Source organism: Girardinichthys multiradiatus, chromosome 8, assembly GCF_021462225.1.
Source record: "Girardinichthys multiradiatus isolate DD_20200921_A chromosome 8, DD_fGirMul_XY1, whole genome shotgun sequence".
NCBI classification, from domain to species: domain Eukaryota; kingdom Metazoa; phylum Chordata; class Actinopteri; order Cyprinodontiformes; family Goodeidae; genus Girardinichthys; species Girardinichthys multiradiatus.
In genome coordinates this window covers 16200413-16217936 of record NC_061801.1, presented here as the reverse complement: position 1 = coordinate 16217936, position 17524 = coordinate 16200413, and the positions used below count along the sequence as shown (strand labels likewise).

General features: G+C 40.4%; 2 protein-coding genes across 6 annotated transcripts in view; one reads left to right on the top strand and one right to left on the bottom strand.

Annotated features, from left to right (window-relative positions):
- The window catches only part of st6galnac6 (ST6 (alpha-N-acetyl-neuraminyl-2,3-beta-galactosyl-1,3)-N-acetylgalactosaminide alpha-2,6-sialyltransferase 6), a 31372-nt gene that overhangs the window by 2444 nt on the left and 11404 nt on the right, over positions 1–17524 (top strand). For 2 of the 4 annotated variants that reach the window (XM_047372161.1, XM_047372162.1), the window contains one exon: positions 2484–2666. In XM_047372161.1, coding sequence (XP_047228117.1) covers positions 2484–2666 — 183 coding nt within the window. Of the gene's footprint in view, positions 1–2483; positions 4103–17524 lie in introns of those variants that run through there. The other 2 variants (XR_007039255.1, XM_047372163.1) reach the window with 2 other exon arrangements.
- spout1 (SPOUT domain containing methyltransferase 1) lies at positions 8803–16175 on the bottom strand. 2 transcript variants are annotated; one of them, XM_047372158.1, is made up of 12 exons: positions 15985–16166; positions 15863–15902; positions 11751–11864; positions 11515–11674; positions 11339–11428; positions 11214–11263; positions 10251–10381; positions 9734–9806; positions 9535–9633; positions 9340–9442; positions 9059–9206; positions 8803–8943 (listed from the first exon to the last, which is right to left on the bottom strand). In XM_047372158.1, exons 1-12 carry the CDS (start codon positions 16030–16032, stop codon positions 8866–8868), a joined length of 1134 nt encoding a protein of 377 aa, XP_047228114.1. In that variant the 5' UTR covers positions 16033–16166; the 3' UTR covers positions 8803–8865. The 2 variants fall into 2 exon arrangements, with proteins under 2 accessions (XP_047228114.1, XP_047228116.1); XM_047372160.1 differs by lacking the exon at positions 8803–8943 and having other exon boundaries at positions 9065–9206; positions 9328–9442; positions 15985–16175.

Sequence of the window (17524 nt, the reverse complement as noted above, 5' to 3'; positions counted from 1 at the left end):
AATTATTTATTGTATAATAAATTATTTTCTTAAAGCCACCCTAAGGTTACATAGCAGTCTTTCTCTGCATAAATGATAATCTACAAAACAGTAAAAATCCTCTAGATCCTATACAAATAAAGGCAAACATTTACAGTACATCTCCTTTTAAAAGAAAGATGGTTATTCACTAATATTCTACAATGTAAAAGATATATAATTCATATCATTAAAGCTTTCATCTAGTATTTTAGGTATTCTTAAGCAGCCTTTCTGTCATGATTGATCATTAATTCACATTAGAAACAGAGGTGACGTCACAGTGTGTGTGAGAGAGAGAGAGGGCAGTCAGCATTACACAGCCCCGCATCTATTTCAGAACAAACACAAAATGGTTAGAGGGTTTTTATAGCTTCTTATATTAGCGTTTGGCACATATTGTGTGATCAGCTAGCTGCTATTGAGTTTTTATGTGTATTTTCTTTACAGGTCCTTCTCAAAATATTAGCATATTGTGATAAAGTTCATTATTTTCCATAATGTAATGATGAAAATTTAACATTCATATATTTTAGATTCATTGCACACTAACTGAAATATTTCAGGTCTTTTATTGTCTTAATATGGATGATTTTGGCATACAGCTCATGAAAACCCAAAATTCCTATCTCACAAAATTAGCATATCATTAAAAGGGTCTCTAAACGAGCTATGAACCTAATCATCTGAATCAACGAGTTAACTCCAAACACCTGCAAAAGATTCCTGAGGCCTTTAAAACTCCCAGCCTGGTTCATCACTCAAAACCCCAATCATGGGTAAGACTGCCGACCTGACTGCTGTCCAGAAGGCCACTATTGACACCCTCAAGCAAGAGGGTAAGACACAGAAAGAAATTTCTGAACGAATAGGCTGTTCCCAGAGTGCTGTATCAAGGCACCTCAGTGGGAAGTCTGTGGGAAGGAAAAAGTGTGGCAGAAAACGCTGCACAACGAGAAGAGGTGACCGGACCCTGAGGAAGATTGTGGAGAAGGGCCGATTCCAGACCTTGGGGGACCTGCGGAAGCAGTGGACTGAGTCTGGAGTAGAAACATCCAGAGCCATCGTGCACAGGCGTGTGCAGGAAATGGGCAACAGGTGCCGCATTCCCCAGGTCAAGCCACTTTTGAACCAGAAACAGCGGCAGAAGCGCCTGACCTGGGCTACAGAGAAGCAGCACTAGACTGTTGCTCAGTGGTCCAAAGTACTTTTTTCGGATGAAAGCAAATTCTGCATGTCATACGGAAATCAAGGTGTCAGAGTCTGGAGGAAGACTGGGGAGAAGGAAATGCCAAAATGCCAGAAGTCCAGTTTCAAGTACCCACAGTCAGTGATGGTCTGGGGTGCCGTGTCAGCTGCTGGTGTTGGTCCACTGTGTTTTATCAAGGGCAGGGTCAATGCAGCTAGCTATCAGGAGATTTTGGAGCACTTCATGCTTCCATCTGCTGAAAAGCTTTATGGAGATGAAGATTTCATTTTTCAGCACGACCTGGCACCTGCTCACAGTGCCAAAACCACTGGTGAATGGTTTACTGACCATGGTATCACTGTGCTCAATTGGCCTGCCAACTCTCCTGACCTGAACCCCATAGAGAATCTGTGGGATATTGTGAAGAGAACGTTGAGAGACTCAAGACCCAACATTCTGGATGAGCTAAAGGCCGCTATCGAAGCATCCCGGGCCCCCATAAGACCTCAGCAGTGCCACAGGCTGATTGCCTCCATGCCACGCCGTATTGAAGCAGTCATTTCTGCCAAAGGATTCCCGACCAAGTATTGAGTGCATAACTGTACATGATTATTTGAAGGTTGACGTTTTTTGTATTAAAAACACTTTTCTTTTATTTGTTGGATGAAATATGCTAATTTTGTGAGATAGGAATTTTGAGTTTTCATGAGCTGTATGCCACAATCATCCGTATTAAGACAATAAAAGACCTGAAATATTTCAGTTAGTGTGCAATGAATCTAAAATATATGAATGTTAAATTTGCATCATGACATTATGGAAAATAATGAACTTTATCACAATATGCTAATATTTTGAGAAGGACCTGTAGAGTAAAGAAGCTCTTGCAATTAATTGTGAGCCTGTGTTTCTGCTGTAGTCTGTTCATCTTCCTATTATTTACTGAAGCCTCACTTCCTGTTTAAAAGTATCAACCTAAATAAACATCCTGCATTCCTCTGTCAATAAATGTTTTCTTCCAGCTTCCTTGGACTTAATTTGTAAACACCTCAGCGAAACTAAAAGCAGCTGATTCCTACATTCTCAGTCACATCTTCCAACCTGTTGGCACTTACGTTTGGTGCATTCAGTGGTGATCAGAAAAACATCAGATTTTTAGTTTCCAATTAGTTCCAGTCACAAGACAATTTCTCGGATCATGTCTAATCAAGACCAATTAGCAAGTCATTTCCCATCAAACCATTACCTAATGGTACTGTTATTGTTATGATTCCAGAAGAAAACCTGTGTCCAAGAAGATGCCCTACCACTACTACAAACCCAGGGGGCCCGATGAATGTCTAATGTACCTCCAGAATGAAAGCGGCCGCAGGGGAAACCACCATCGCTTCATCACAGAGAAACAGGTGTTTGCACGCTGGGCCAAGCAGTACAACATCACATTCGCTAACCCTAAATGGTGAGAGAACAGAAGTTAAGCCTACAAGGAGAAAAGCACAATGGTTCATGATATCTCAAAATGGGACGTCATAAATGCTTTAATCTAGCAAAGATGGCAAAGAAGCTTGAGGAAAATCTTCAGTTGGATCATATGGAAGATGCATGGAAATGTTTCAGTTTCTGATTTCAGGTATTACATTTTATGACTTTTGGAGTACTGTTGGTTCTGGTCAGAAAGTTCACATATTAGGGGCATGAATGTGATGTTTCTTTTAGGTTTTATTTGTACCGTTATTCCCAGGGTGGAACGGTTATACAACAAACAACTTCCAAGATTTTTGAAAGCAAATGTTGGCTGCACAAGTTTAAATTTACACAAGGTTTTCTCTAATCCACACAGGGTCAGAATTGTTCATACAAGGTCAAATGTACACATACAGCCCCATACTAACTGGTTCAAGGTCCCTTGGCAAGTTACACCTTATGCGTTTTTTAACCGTTAAAATTTTGGATAGACGTTTGATCACTCAGAACTGGTAGAATTCATTTAAATCGGTTGGTGTTCTGTAAAAACCTGCAATTTAATCATAGTTTACAAACATTTAATAGTGCTGAAGTCTGTCTCTTCCAGAAGGTTGACATTAGCTAGGTATCCATTGCAAAGTATGATTTCTTTTTGTTTTCCAGCACTAGTCATCTTTATTTTTGTTACTTTTTCAAAGTAGGCAGACAGGAAGTGGGGTGCAGAGAGGGGGGGAGGAGACATACAACATAGGTCACCAGGGTTGGAGCTCGAACCCAGGATGACTGCATTGAGGACTGAGGCCTCCGTATATGGGTCTACCACTACTCCACGCGCCGTGCACATTACGTTTTGATGCACATTTCTTGATATACTTGAGGTAAAGTTGATTCTTCACTATTCCATCCACTTTGTGCACTGGCCGCAAAACAACCCCACAGCATGATGCTACCATGGCCATGCAAGACAATTGGTGCAGCTCACTGTTTTTCTCCTCTACCCATAACACTTTTCTCCAGAAGACATTTAGCTTCCCCATGTGGGCAGCTGCAAATTTCAGTCAAGATTGAAGCTGTCCATTCTTTCTTGGTCTACAATTCTTAATTCTTCAAGAGTCTCTTGGACAGTCCCATTGTTCTTAGTATTATGTACATGCAATTATAATTGTTTTAATGCTGGCAATCATGATCACTTACAAGACGTTAACAGACATTAGCTCTGTGAAGTTAAGACAGTTGGGAACCTTCAGCACCAGCTATTAAAAGATTATCATTCCACTCTGGGGAAAAAAGGTCAAATCATTAATAGATGAATGATTTACGCCCATGTTGAGTGTTTGTAAACCTACTCACTGCATCTGTATGCCACATAGTGGGTGCTGTCTGACTAAAGTTTTGTAAATAGAAAATAACTAAAGGTTTTAAACATCTTTATATTTTTATTATGTACTAAAATGTTTTTTTCATGTTGGAGAGTTTTATCAGCAAGTTCCATTATGTGTCTTACAAAATTATAGTTTAGGTAGTTTTCATCACTCCATTAATAGAGATCATATTGTAAAATAGCAGCTGCCAAAGACAAATTTCTAATTCAGCCTACAGCCCGGTCATAGAGGGGCCTTCTGAGACAGGATAGCAGAATGAGCACTGTGGTTTACGGAAGGAGCATTCTACAACTGGACAGACCCAATCATCTTAAATGATGTACAGGTCCTTCTCAAAATATTAGCATATTGTGATAAAGTTAATTATTTTCCATAATGTAATGATGAAAATTTAACATTCATATATTATAGATTCATTGCACACTAACTGAAATATTTCAGGTCTTTTATTGTCTTAATACGGATGATTTTGGCATACAGCTCATGAAAACCCAAAATTCCTATCTCACAAAATTAGCATATTTCATCCGACCAATAAAAGAAAAGTGTTTTTAATACAAAAAACATCAACCTTCAAATAACCATGTACAGTTATGCACTCAATACTTGGTCGGGAATCCTTTGGCAGAAATGACTGCTTCAATGCGGCGTGGCATGGAGGCAATCAGCCTGTGGCACTATTGAGGTCTTATGGAGGCCCAGGATGCTTCGATAGCGGCCTTTAGCTCATCCAGAGTGTTGGGTCTTGAGTCTCTCAACGTTCTCTTCACAATATCCCACAGATTCTCTATGGGGTTCAGGTCAGGAGAGTTGGCAGGCCAATTGAGCACAGTGATACCATGGTCAGTAAACCATTTACCAGTGGTTTTGGCACTGTGAACAGGTGCCAGGTCGTGCTGAAAAATGAAATCTTCATCTTCATAAAGCTTTTCAGCAGATGGAAGCATGAAGTGCTCCAAAATCTCCTGATAGCTAGCTGCATTGACCCTGCCCTTGATAAAACACAGTGGACCAACACCAGCAGCTGACACGGCACCCCAGACCATCACTGACTGTGGGTACTTGAAACTGGACTTCTGGCATTTTGGCATTTCCTTCTCCCCAGTCTTCCTCCAGACTCTGGCACCTTGATTTCCGAATGACATGCAGAATTTGCTTTCATCCGAAAAAAGTACTTTGGACCACTGAGCAACAGTCCAGTGCTGCTTCTCTGTAGCCCAGGTCAGGCGTTTCTGCCGCTGTTTCTGGTTCAAAAGTGGCTTGACCTGGGGAATGCGGCACCTGTAGCCCATTTCCTGCACAAGCCTGTGCACAGTGGATCTGGATGTTTCTACTCCAGACTCAGTCCACTGCTTCCGCAGGTCCCCCAAGGTCTGGAATCGGCCCTTCTCCACAATTTTCCTCAGGGTCCGGTCACCTCTTCTCGTTGTGCAGCATTTTCTGCCACAGACTTCCCACTGAGGTGCCTTGATACAGCACTCTGGGAACAGCCTATTCGTTCAGAAATTTCTTTCTGTGTCTTACCCTCTTGCTTGAGGGTGTCAATAGTGGCCTTCTGGACAGCAGTCAGGTCGGCAGTCTTACCCATGATTGGGGTTTTGAGTGATGAACCAGGCTGGGAGTTTTAAAGGCCTCAGGAATCTTTTGCAGGTGTTTAGAGTTAACTCGTTGATTCAGATGATTAGGTTCATAGCTCGTTTAGAGACCCTTTTAATGATATGCTAATTTTGTGAGATAGGAATTTTGGGTTTTCATGAGCTGTATGCCAAAATCATCCGTATTAATACAATAAAAGACCTGAAATATTTCAATTAGTGTGCAATGAATGTAAAATATATGAATGTTAAATTTTCATCATGACATTATGGAAAATAATGAACTTTATCACAATATGCTAATATTTTGAGAAGGACCTGTACAGTGGATATAAAAAGTCTACACACCTCTGTTCAAATGCCAAGTTTTCATGATGTAAAAAAAAAATCACATCCAGATAAATAATTTCACAGCTTTTTCCACCTGTAATGTGACCTATAACCTGTACAACGCAACTGAAAAACAAATAGAAATCTTTCAGGAAGGTGAAGTAAAAATAAAGAACTGAGATAATGTGTATGCATAAGTGTGCACACCCTTTTATAACATGAGATGTGGCTGTGTTCAGATTTAACCAATTACATTCAAACTCATGTTAAATTGGAGTCAGCACACACTTGTCACCAATTAATGTGCCTCCGATCAACCCAAAATAAAGTTTAGCTGTTGTAGTAGGCTTTTCCTGACATTTGGGTAGCCACATCTTCGAGCACAAGTCATGGTCCGCAGAGAGCTTCCAAAGCATCAGAGGGATCTCATTATTCAAAGATATGTCAGGTGAAGGCTACAAAAGAATTTCAAGGAATAAATTCTACCGTGGAACACAGTCATCATTAAGTGGAGAAAATATGGCACAACGGTGACAGTACCGAGAACAGGACATCCATCCACAATTGATAAGACAAGAAGAAAACTGGCCAAGAAAGCTGCCAAGAGGCTGACGGCAACACTGAAGTAGCTGCAGGAATTTCTGGCAAGTACTGGCTGTGTACTACATGTGACAACAATCTCCCGTCTTCTTCATATGTCTGAGCAACAGGGTAGGGTGGCAAGACGGAAGCCTTATCTTACAAAGAAACATATCCAAGCCCGGCTTCATTTTGCAAAAAGACATCTGAAATCTCCCAAACGCATGTTAAAAATGTGATATGGTCGAATGAAACCAAGGTTGGTTGAACTTTTTGGACATAATTCCAAAAGGAATGTTTGGCACAAAAACAACACTGCTCATCACCAAAAGAAAAACCATTCCTACAGTGAAGCATGATGGTGGCAGCATCATATTTTGGGGCTGTTTTTCTTCAGCTGGAACTGGGGCCTGAGTCTGGGTGGAGGAAATTATGAACAGTTCCAAATACCAGTCAGTGTTGGCACAAAACCTTCAGTTCCAATAGAAAGCTGAAGATGAAGAGGAACTTCATCTTTCAGCACGACAATGACCCAAAGCACACATCTAAATCAACAAAAGAATGGCTTCACCAGAATAAGATTGAGGCTTTGGAATGGCCCAGCCAGAGTCCAGACCTGAATCCCATCGAACATCTGTGGGGTGATCTGAAGAGGGCTGTGCACAGGCGATGCCCTCGCAATCTGTCGGATTTGGAGCGGTTTAGCAAAGAAGAGTGAGCAAATATTACATCAAGATGTGCCACGCTGATAGACTGAGTGCTGTAATAAAACCTAAAGGTGCTGCAACAAAGTATTAGTTTAAGGGTGTGCATATTTATGTGACCAGGTTATTTTAAAGTTTTCTATTTCATATTTGTCCCTTTCTAGGGGTTTGTTTTTTTAATTGCTTTGTACAGGTTACAGGTCACATTAAAGGTGGAAAAAGTTGTGAAATTATTTGTCTTGCTGTCATTTTGTTAACATCCTGAAAACCTGGCATTTGAACAGGGGTGTGTCGACTTTTTATATCCAGTGTATTAATATTTGCCACAACTGAGATTTGAAAGTGGACAGTTTTAAGTGCATGCATCCAAATTGTAAACAGAATGTATTCCATCAGGTTTTATTTCAGCGTTTTGTTCAGATTCAACGAATTCGAAGGAAGGTTTTGCTGGAGGAAAACTTTTTCTAACCATATTGCCTTGTAGAAGTAACCGAATAATCGTTGGGGTTAGCCGTTCATCTTTGTGCTTTATTACTGCAAATCCAGCTGTTTACTGCTGGAAACCATTTGCTTGCTATGTAAAGAGAGAGATTTATATCTGGTATCAATGATCAAAATCCAGTTGCCTGAAAAATATACGGAGATAAGAGACGACAATAATCCTTTTTACATTACTAGAGTTTACGTAAGGCAGACTTTCAGAACTGAGGCCCACTCCGTTTCGTTTTAATGTAGCTGTTAAAGAGCAGCATTTCACACAATTATGTTCAGACAATGGAGATTATATCCCTATTAAAAGGATTAGATGCACACTGTATTAGCTACTTTCAAACCCTTTTGTTCAAAACGCATGGCTGACATATAGATAACCTAAAAAGAAGTGTGCAATGACTGTTTAAGTGCAACCTGAAAACATAAAAGATGAATTCAAGGAGCAGGTGCATGCAGCATGCACTGGAGAGAGAATGTAAATGTATAGTGAAAACTACCTGCAAGCTGCAACCTCTAATCTGCTACTGGGAAAATTATTCAAACCCTTTTTTTTTCTTTTTTTTTAAATAAACCTTCACTGTAGTTTATTTTATGTGACTGGCCAATTCAAAGTAGGGCTTAATTGTGAAGTAGAAGCTCCAAATAAAAATGTGAAAAGTGTGGTGTGCAACTGCATTCTGCCCCCATTAATCCGATACTCAGAAATAAATACAATCCACTTCTACAATGGAACCATTTAGAATAAACTACACAAATTTGGGAAGCATGAAATCAAACGTAAGCCATTTTTCAAAGTATTTGTAAAAACGTCTGAAAACCGTTTATCCTTTTTCACAATCACGCCAGCTTACTTTTTGGTATATTACGTAAAATGAGTGCTTATGCAAGGCACTGAATCCCAATTTAGAAAAGCTAATGGATCGCCATTTGTTAACGCAGATATATTTTAGGTACTTGCTCAAAAACATAAAACTACGGCATGTTTTGTTTTTTCTTCAGTACTGCTAATCAAAACAATGTTCTATTCAAGATCGACAATATACAATAAATCAAGCATGTTCAGTTGTATTTAAATATGTAAAATTAGTACAGACACTTAAAAAAAAAGGTTTTTAAGAACTACTGGAAACATCTGAAAAAGCAGCTGTGATCTTCTGTCTCAGTGCCGCCATGGAGATCAGAATAGCCTCCTGTTAACAGAAAGAATGACTAAATCACCACAATGAACAAAACTGGCAACTTTGAAAGTATATTTTCAGTGCATCTGGCTTCACTTTATCCAGACAGAGAATTGTTGAGTTTTACCTCAGTTCTAATGGTCCTGCTGCCCTGACCGGGACATGTGTTAAGGTACAGATCAAATAAGACACTGGGGTCAGTCGCTTCCAGGTTCTGGTCTGCATCCAGACTGGCTTCCAAACCCTGGAGACCTCCAAAAACTACCAAAAGGTGCCTAAAGAGTAGAAAAATTCAACTAAACGACAGCATGTTAACACAAAAAATACCATTGGCCAAATGTTTATCTATAGATGCTTGACACCTCAGTTTGCATGCTGATTTTAAAAGAACCTGACCTTTGGACCTACTTGAATGGTGACACTGTTACTTGATCCACGCTGCTGCCTCTCTCTGAGGTGCCAACAGTCAGGTCATACCCTTCTTTATATGGACTCTCTGTGAAAACTGAACCTGCATTGGCGAAGAAAAAACAGCGGTGAGGATTTTTCTACAACTTATTTAAGAGTTGCACTGTAATGTGAAGCGGAAAGCAGGACACATACTCAGGCAGGATGCCAGGCGGACTGTGTACCCCCAGTAAAGACCCCCCTCTGTCCTGGGCACATGAGGAGCCACCACAACACCTTTATAAAGTCTGTTTTCTGGACACATACATGGAAAAAGACTGAACTGATGTTCTACATGATGTGTTCTACTGCAATGGATAAATAAAGTACAACACACTGCGACAGGGAAAACTACCTTGATTCTGTGTCTTATTGAGCTTCACTGTAACTCGTAGATCTGGCTGCAGTTGTTTATCGATACGGACGTCCTGGTGGGGAAATTTTGACACAGTCAGTCCTGTTTCACCTCACAAATACAAAACTCACACTAATGCCCCCTTTCCACCGGCTCATTTTAGCCAGCGTGGCTCTGCACCACTCAAGTTACAATTTGGGGCTTTATCTTCCCTTTTGGTCCAATGCAGGCAGTCTGATCGCGGGCAGCTGCTCTCTGCCTGCTCCCTTTCCTGCAGAGGCTGGTTCGGTAAAGGACCGTCAATAAATGTCTGAACCCAACACATTTTCATGGTGGTTTTGTTTTGTGTGTTTTGGGGGAAATGTTTGTGCCTCCGGTTGTACCTGCTCAGGAGCAGGGACCAAAAAAGTAGGTACTGGTACGGAAAAAACAGTAATGGAAATGAACCGAGTGGAGTCCATTAGGGCCAAATCGAGCCAGTGGAAAAGGGGCATAAGAATAGTGGCGCCATAGTCACCTTCCTCATTCCACAGTTTACCAAAGAGCCCTTTCCTTGTTTGGGCGGCTTGTTGAGGACTCTTCCTTCACGGTATTCTGACTCTTCATCTATCCTCATGTGATGAGGACTGTCCAGAGGATTGAGCAAACCTGGCAAAACAAAATATGGACTGCCTTGAAACAGTGTTGCCATTGATTTATGGGTTTTAAAACAACTTATGGGTTTTAGAACTACACCCTCTTTATTTACACATGAATTCACTACCAAAAAAAAGGGGGTTCTAAGGCAGATTTTTTCACTAGTGTTCCATTTAAACAATGAGAAGAAAATAGATGAAAGCTCATCTGATAAGTACACCTTTCTACCTTACATGATACCTTTGCTCTGCATTAAACAGTACATGCATCATCTAGTTTTTCTTCATGCATCCATTTGTTGGTTTGGTATTCGTCTATCAAACCTCGCAAGCTTTCCGTCATCCATTCATTTGTGCGTGTATCCATCCATCCATGTATGCGTCTCTCCATTCCTCTATCTATCCATTCATTCAGCCAGCTTTTAGATGTTTTCTATTTAAAAATTGACTTTCACAGAAATATTGTTGGTAAATTCACAGTGACTGTTTGTAATTATACTTTAAAATGTCCCACAAACAGACTGAGAAATGTATTGAATTAGAGCATGAAAAATATATAGGTGCTATAGATGTTTTTAAACTATGAGGAAGTTAAGGGGTTGTAGAAAACTACATTAGGGTGCGGATGTGTAAGGTCGGTCCAGCTTAGCAGGACATTTGGTGCTACGCAAACAGATTTTATGATTAGTGTAACATTCAGCATTCTTTTAACAGAAACAGTTTGCCATTGTGCTGTGGGCAGGTTGGTATTCTCATGTGTGTCTACAGGGAACCCACAATGTCGGACCTTCAGTTATATTAAATCCAGTATAAAACAGCAAAAATGATGTCTGCTTTAACATTACCTGCATATTGTAAGTCTTTATGCATTGGGAAAAACCACTTGCGTAGATACCTGGTGGAGAACAGAAGGTCAGTGTGGCAAATTAAAGCGTTGACTGCAACAGTGCTGATGTGTTTCCATACTTACTGGGGACACTCTATGTACTGAAGTATTCTGGCAAGCTGAATGCACGCATGGCCCTTCTTTCCAACACCTTTAAACTCTCCTTCAACAGTCCTGGAGCAAAGACAGGAAGCAAACATCACTTAGCACTCTGCTGGCTCTAGTATTTACCATCAAGTTTTTCCTCTCAGACAACTTACTTGACGTCTTCCCCTTGCTCGTCGAATACTATGATCTCGTCGATGTTGAACACGACGCAGGCTCGGGCGATCTGTCCGGCCAGGTACGTTCGGAGCTCAGGAGACTGAGCGTTGTCCAGGACGGAGCCCGGGAGGGCCACGCTCACTGTGTAAGCTCGACCTGAAAACACATGCCCGTCTGCTTACAGCTACCTGAGCTAACAACAAAAACAACAAGTGATCATCAGTAATGTTACCTTTTTTACTTGGGCTTTCCTCCTGCTTCACTCTCTCTGCAGCATCGCGCAGTTTCTGCTTCTCTAACTGTTTGATGAGTTTAGCCTTTTTCCACTGCTTTTGTTTCTCCTTTACTGTTAGAAATAAATATTTATAACCCATTTTATTTATATATATATATACACATACATACTTACATCTTCAATGGAACTTCATTGTTTATAATGTTTATATCTTATTTCCACCATAGATGCACTTTGCTCATATCCTTTTACACATGATTTAAGAATATCAGAAATTGTACATATTTGACTTTATTTGACTGAATAAATAGTAAGAATTTATTGCAGATGGAATTCTATCTTTCTGAGAATTCCATTTTTTTATTTAGTTTTAATATAAATGTGCTTAAATAAAGAAATGTAATATTTTGACAGTTATATGTGACAAAAACTGTAAAGCTGTCTCTGATTTAAGACATTCGGAACTGATGAAGTGTTCGAGGAACACAGTTTATAAACAGCAAAAGTACTATTATATCAATTCAGTGAAGAAATACTTTTCATCCCAAAGGGAAATTGAACATAACCCCAGAACCATCTCCTGAACAGAGCCACCCTTCTTCAGCTTGTTGAGCTTCTTCAAGCCATTGTCTCTGAAGCTGCTACCCCAACAAATCCTGGCAGAAGACGTTATACTCTCCACAACAGACTTACAGAAGATATACAGCATTAACAGGACTCTAATCTGTACTGGAAGTCTGAGGTGTACAGAGTGAAAAGGAATGGTGAGAGTACAGTCCCCTGTGGTGCTCCTGTGCTGCTGACTACCTGGTTAGACTCACAACCCTTCAGTCTCACAAACTGTGGTCTGTTTGTCAGGTAGTCTTTGATCCAGGAGATTGTTGAGGCCTCCACCTGAGTCTTCTGGTGTTTCTTACAAAGCAAATCAGGTTGGATTGTGTTAAATGCACTGAAGAAATCAAAGAACATGATCCTCACAGTGCTGCTGGCTTTGTCCAGGTGACAGTGGGTTTGTTGAAGCAGGTGTATGATGGTACCTTCAACTCCAACTCCACAGCGATAAGCAAACTGAAGGGGGTCCTTATAGTTTATTGTTTGCTTACTCAGGTGGGACAACAGGAGTTTCTTAAAGGCCTTCATGATGTAGGATATTAGGGCAACAGGTCTATCACCTGCTGAAGACTGATGGGTGAGCTTTCTTTAGAACCAAAACAAGGCGGAGTGACTTCTTCAACACTGGAACCTTCTCCTGGGTCAGCCGGGTTTAAAGGTGCTGCAGAATCCCAGAGCTGCTTCGTACAGCCTTCGGGACTTGGGGGTTGAGATCATCTGGACCTGCAGCCTTGTACCAGGTCAGTTTCTCCAGCTGCCTCTTCACCTGACTTCTGGAGAGAAACAGATTGAAGGGGAGGCAAAGGGAGTGCCAGCATCTTCTGATTTGGCTCAAGATGATATAGGCTGATGTACAAGCAGAAGAGTCCATGGCCAGATGGAAGATAAAATATTTGAAATTTGACAGGAAAGCTGTGGGTCACAGGAGGTTAGGATGTCTCTTTTGTTGGGGGCAGGAGAGGAGGATGCTGAGCTTGTTCCTGAATGAGCCTTTTGTAGAATGTGTGAAGTTCATCGGATCTGTCTAGACTTCCCTCGATCTGATCCTCCAGCTGCTTGAAACCTGGAATCTTCATCCCTGATCACGCATCTCAGATTCTGCTGGAGCTTTTTGTCCATCTTCTTGTACACCTCCTTGCTGTCTCTAATCTTGACTTTAATTTGTTTCTGTATACTCCTCTGTAACTTGCATAGAAAGTTGTATGGTGTTTCCTTTCATACTTTAATTAGAAAAGTATGTAGAAAAAGAAACTGGGTGTCTCTTAAAATAGTTAATAAAAAAAACACCACAACAAAATCTAAACTATTCATAAAACTTATGTAAAATAGGAGGAAAACACAAAAAAAAGTTGTTGAAAATAGACGATTCTGAGACCTCCTTGCACAAGGCAATCGTACAAGATATGACATTGAAAATGGTTGCAATGGTTAATGATCTAGAGCAAACAACCTCACATTAAAAGTGCACCGTGGCAAAATGGTGGATATTGAATTGAATAGAATACATTTATGTCTCAATCAATCTGACAAATGTCCTTGATCGATTCGTCAAGTACTTTAAAGAATAATTGTATCCTAATTGAGCGCACACTTTTTTTCTGAAGGTTAGGAACATATGCTTTGATGTATGAATGGGGATAATCTAATTTTTAATTTTCAGCTGGATTCAAAATAACTACTCAACTCTATCAAAAAACTTGCATTTTTTTCCTCCCCGTTTATCTTTAGAAGAAAACATTAATTAAGTATTGGCCAGGAACCGCCTGATCAGTGTGTCTTTAACACTGATTATGTAGAAATGTAGTTACCCGTATTTTCCGCACTATAAGGCGCACCGGATTATAAGGCGCACCTTCAATGAATGGCCTATTTTAGAACTTTTTTCATATATAATAGGGCGCACCGGATTATAAGGCGCATAGAATAGAAGCTACTGCAGTCAAACGTTTGACTGGGGTTGCGTTATGCATCCACTAGATGGAGCTGTGCTAAAGAGAATGTCAACAAAACAGTCAGTCAAACTTTATTAATACACTACAAATCAGCGTTCTGATAACTCCATTCACTCTCATGGTAAGGTCTCCTCTACATAGAATTATATTGAATAGAGCCAACCGCACGTTAGGAATGCATTGGAGTCTATGAAGTTGAAGTTGAAATCAAACGTTAGTTAAAACGTGAAAGGGAACTTTTCCCTGATTCAGTAAACACGTAAAAGAAACAGTTTGATGCACTAAATCAAACGTTAGTACTGTTAACCTTTCCTGTTTCTGTCCCCTGACCGTAGTCTGATGACACAGGGGAGACGCTTTCTCCAGGGCCGAAGTTACTAGTTTCCTCGGGGTTAACTCCCTCACTCATACGTTGCTGAGTTGAGCATGAAGAAACAGCATCAAAACACTGAGTTGTTGACCAGATTCGGGGTTCTTTTTAATGACTTTGCAGCACGTAAAAACACAGGGCTTACAGACTCATACACCGCTGCTCCGGTCGCCGTCTCTACCCACCCCACACACACAATAATACCGACGTCACTCCTTCACTCTTGATTCTCAGCTACGGCAGCACACAGCGCCACCTCTGTCCGGAGGAGTAATGTCAACATCTTCCATACACACACACGAAACATACACCCCACACACTGAGCTTCTAATCACATATAGTTCAGGCAATTCCTGCAACAGTACATTCAAACCTTATACACACACAAGTGGTGTTGGACTAGGAGTAAGCACAGTACAGGTGTTTACCGCTATTACTTCGGCGACGCCCCTGACTACGGTAGCCGTAATGCTGCAAGCGGTGCGGCTACCAGTCGTACTGAAACATTTTGACAGAGCGCCGTGTACAACCAGTATGGATCAACCAATTAACCAATTGATCCATATATAAGGCGCTCCGGATTACAAGGCGCACTGTCATTTTTTGAGAAAATTAATGGTTTTTAAGTGCGCCTTATAGTGCGGAAAATACGGTACATACAAAACCTCAATAAGCACATAGCTTCCATAGATGCTATCTGAGTTATTATAAACACAAAAACTGTAAACATTACTAAAAATAATAAAAGTAATGACAAAATAAGCAAACTAGAGCTGTCCCATTATTTCACACGATGCCTATTTTGCAGTAAGAAAGGACGTTTCTGAATAAGTGTTTTTGATTTCTGATTGAGATCTTGCACGAATGCAGATTTTCAGCCTGTATGTGCATGTCCATTGTTGTGCAACATTTAGTCTCTATTTAATCGCCACTGTCCAACAGAAAGAAACAGATTTGAGAAGACGCAGATCCAAGTCTGAAAGTCCTTTTTTCAGCATTTTATTTTACTTATAAGCTTCACAAACGGCAATATTGATGGCTTAAAGACTTAGAATGCCTAAATGTTTAAAATAGTGAACTTTATTTATCGTTTTACCAATTTTTGTCAATAATGGATCCTAATATTTAGATAAGACTTGTCTCAAATAGCTTTGAGCCCACACGGTTCTACTCACATTCTGCTTTCCTTTTCTTCCAGGGAATCTGGTCCCCGAACTGAAATAAGGAAGACTTACATTAAAACAGATAACGATTCAGATGAGACACGATGATGCGTTAAATTATACTATAACAGTACCTGAGAGGACGCAGGTTTAGGTTCTTTCTCTGTACTATCCGTCGACATTTTTTCCACACACCGACACGTGGGTTAGTTTACTTCCGGGTTCGACTTTCGCATTTAAAGAAAAATAAAAGCCGAATTAAATCAGAGCGGTTAAACCTTAGCTAAATATATTCAGGTTAGTTGTTTGATTAGCAGTTGTGTCTTTTTTCATCACGGTCGGTAGATCAGCCTAGTGTCTGTGACACTTTCCTCTTGAAAAACAATAAGTGTGAATTGTGATTTTCAAAAACAGTCAACACACAACAACATTAAGATCCGTTTTGTTTTTTTCACTATATGAATCGATGCTAATAGAAGATTTCTTTGGACCAAATGAATTCACCTGATTTCAAACCCGCTGAGGTGAATATTTACTGAATTTCAAAGTAAAAGTAGAGAGGCCCCACAACCAAGACCTACACGTGGGAATCGTGGAGCCCTGATCAACCATCAATGCTTGGATGGTTTGGACATCTAGTTATTGAAAGAAAGATGTTGAATATGGAGCTGTCAAGGGGGAAGAAGAGAGGAAGACTACAGAGGAGGTTGTGGTGTTTTAAAGGAAGACATAAGAGGTTGGTGTGACAGAGGAGGATGTTAGAGAAAGAACTGGGTGAGATGGAGGCAGATGATTCACTGAGGTCGGCCCTAAAGGGAGCAGTTGAAAGACTTATCGTCAATTTTGTACACACAAAACCTGTGAGTTGATAGAGACTTACATTTATATTTAACACTATGAAAAAAGAGGGGCTGCACGGTGGCGCAGTTGGTAGCACTGTTGCCTTGCAGCAAGAAGGTCCAGGGTTCAATTGCCGGCCGGGGGTCTTTCTGCATGGAATTTGCATGTTCTCCCTGTGCATGCGTGGGTTCTAACCAGGAACTCTGGCTTCCTCCCACAGTCCAAAGACATGCCTGTTAGGTTAATTGGTCACTCTAAATTACCCTTAGGTGTGTGCATGGTTGTTTGTGTGTTGCCCTGCGATGGACTGGCGATCTGTCCAGGGTGTACCCTGCCTCTCGCCCATAGACTGCTGGAGATAGGCACCATCTCCCTGCAACCCACTATGGAATAAGCAGAAGAAAATGACTGACTATGAAAAAAGACAGATTACCTGGCTGATATGAAACAACGCAGACTATATTGCAGCAGGTATGTCTGAGTTCAAGACTTGAAAAGTATATCAGTTAAAAGGCTCCAGATCTTGCCAAACATGCCATTGTTTCTGATCACAATGAGTCTCAGACAAAACATGTCTGAAAGCCATTAAATGTGGTCTTCTGGAAAATATGTAATTTAGCTTTGGTCGCAATTTTGTCATTCATAGTAACTTTTGGTTTGTCTTGGTATTGTCGATCTTACATTTCTGTTGACTAAAATACATTTAGTTGACTAAAATATGAAGTCATAGAGGGAGGAATTAGATATTTAGAGATTCTTACATCTTTAAGATTAATTACTTCACATTTAGCGAAATATTTATTCTTGAATGAAATGGAATTAAACGTGTTTTGC

Coding starts and splice junctions, on each gene's coding strand:
- spout1 (XM_047372158.1), bottom strand. CDS start 16,032: ATGTCGACGGATAGTACAGAGAAAGAACCTAAACCTGCGTCCTCTCAG. Junction 11,865..15,862: donor GAAGAAAAGGAAAGCAGAAT/GTGAGTAGAACC, acceptor TATTTCTAACAG/TAAAGGAGAAACAAAAGCAG. Junction 9,443..9,534: donor CCGCCTGGCATCCTGCCTGA/GTATGTGTCCTG, acceptor TCGCCAATGCAG/GTTCAGTTTTCACAGAGAGT.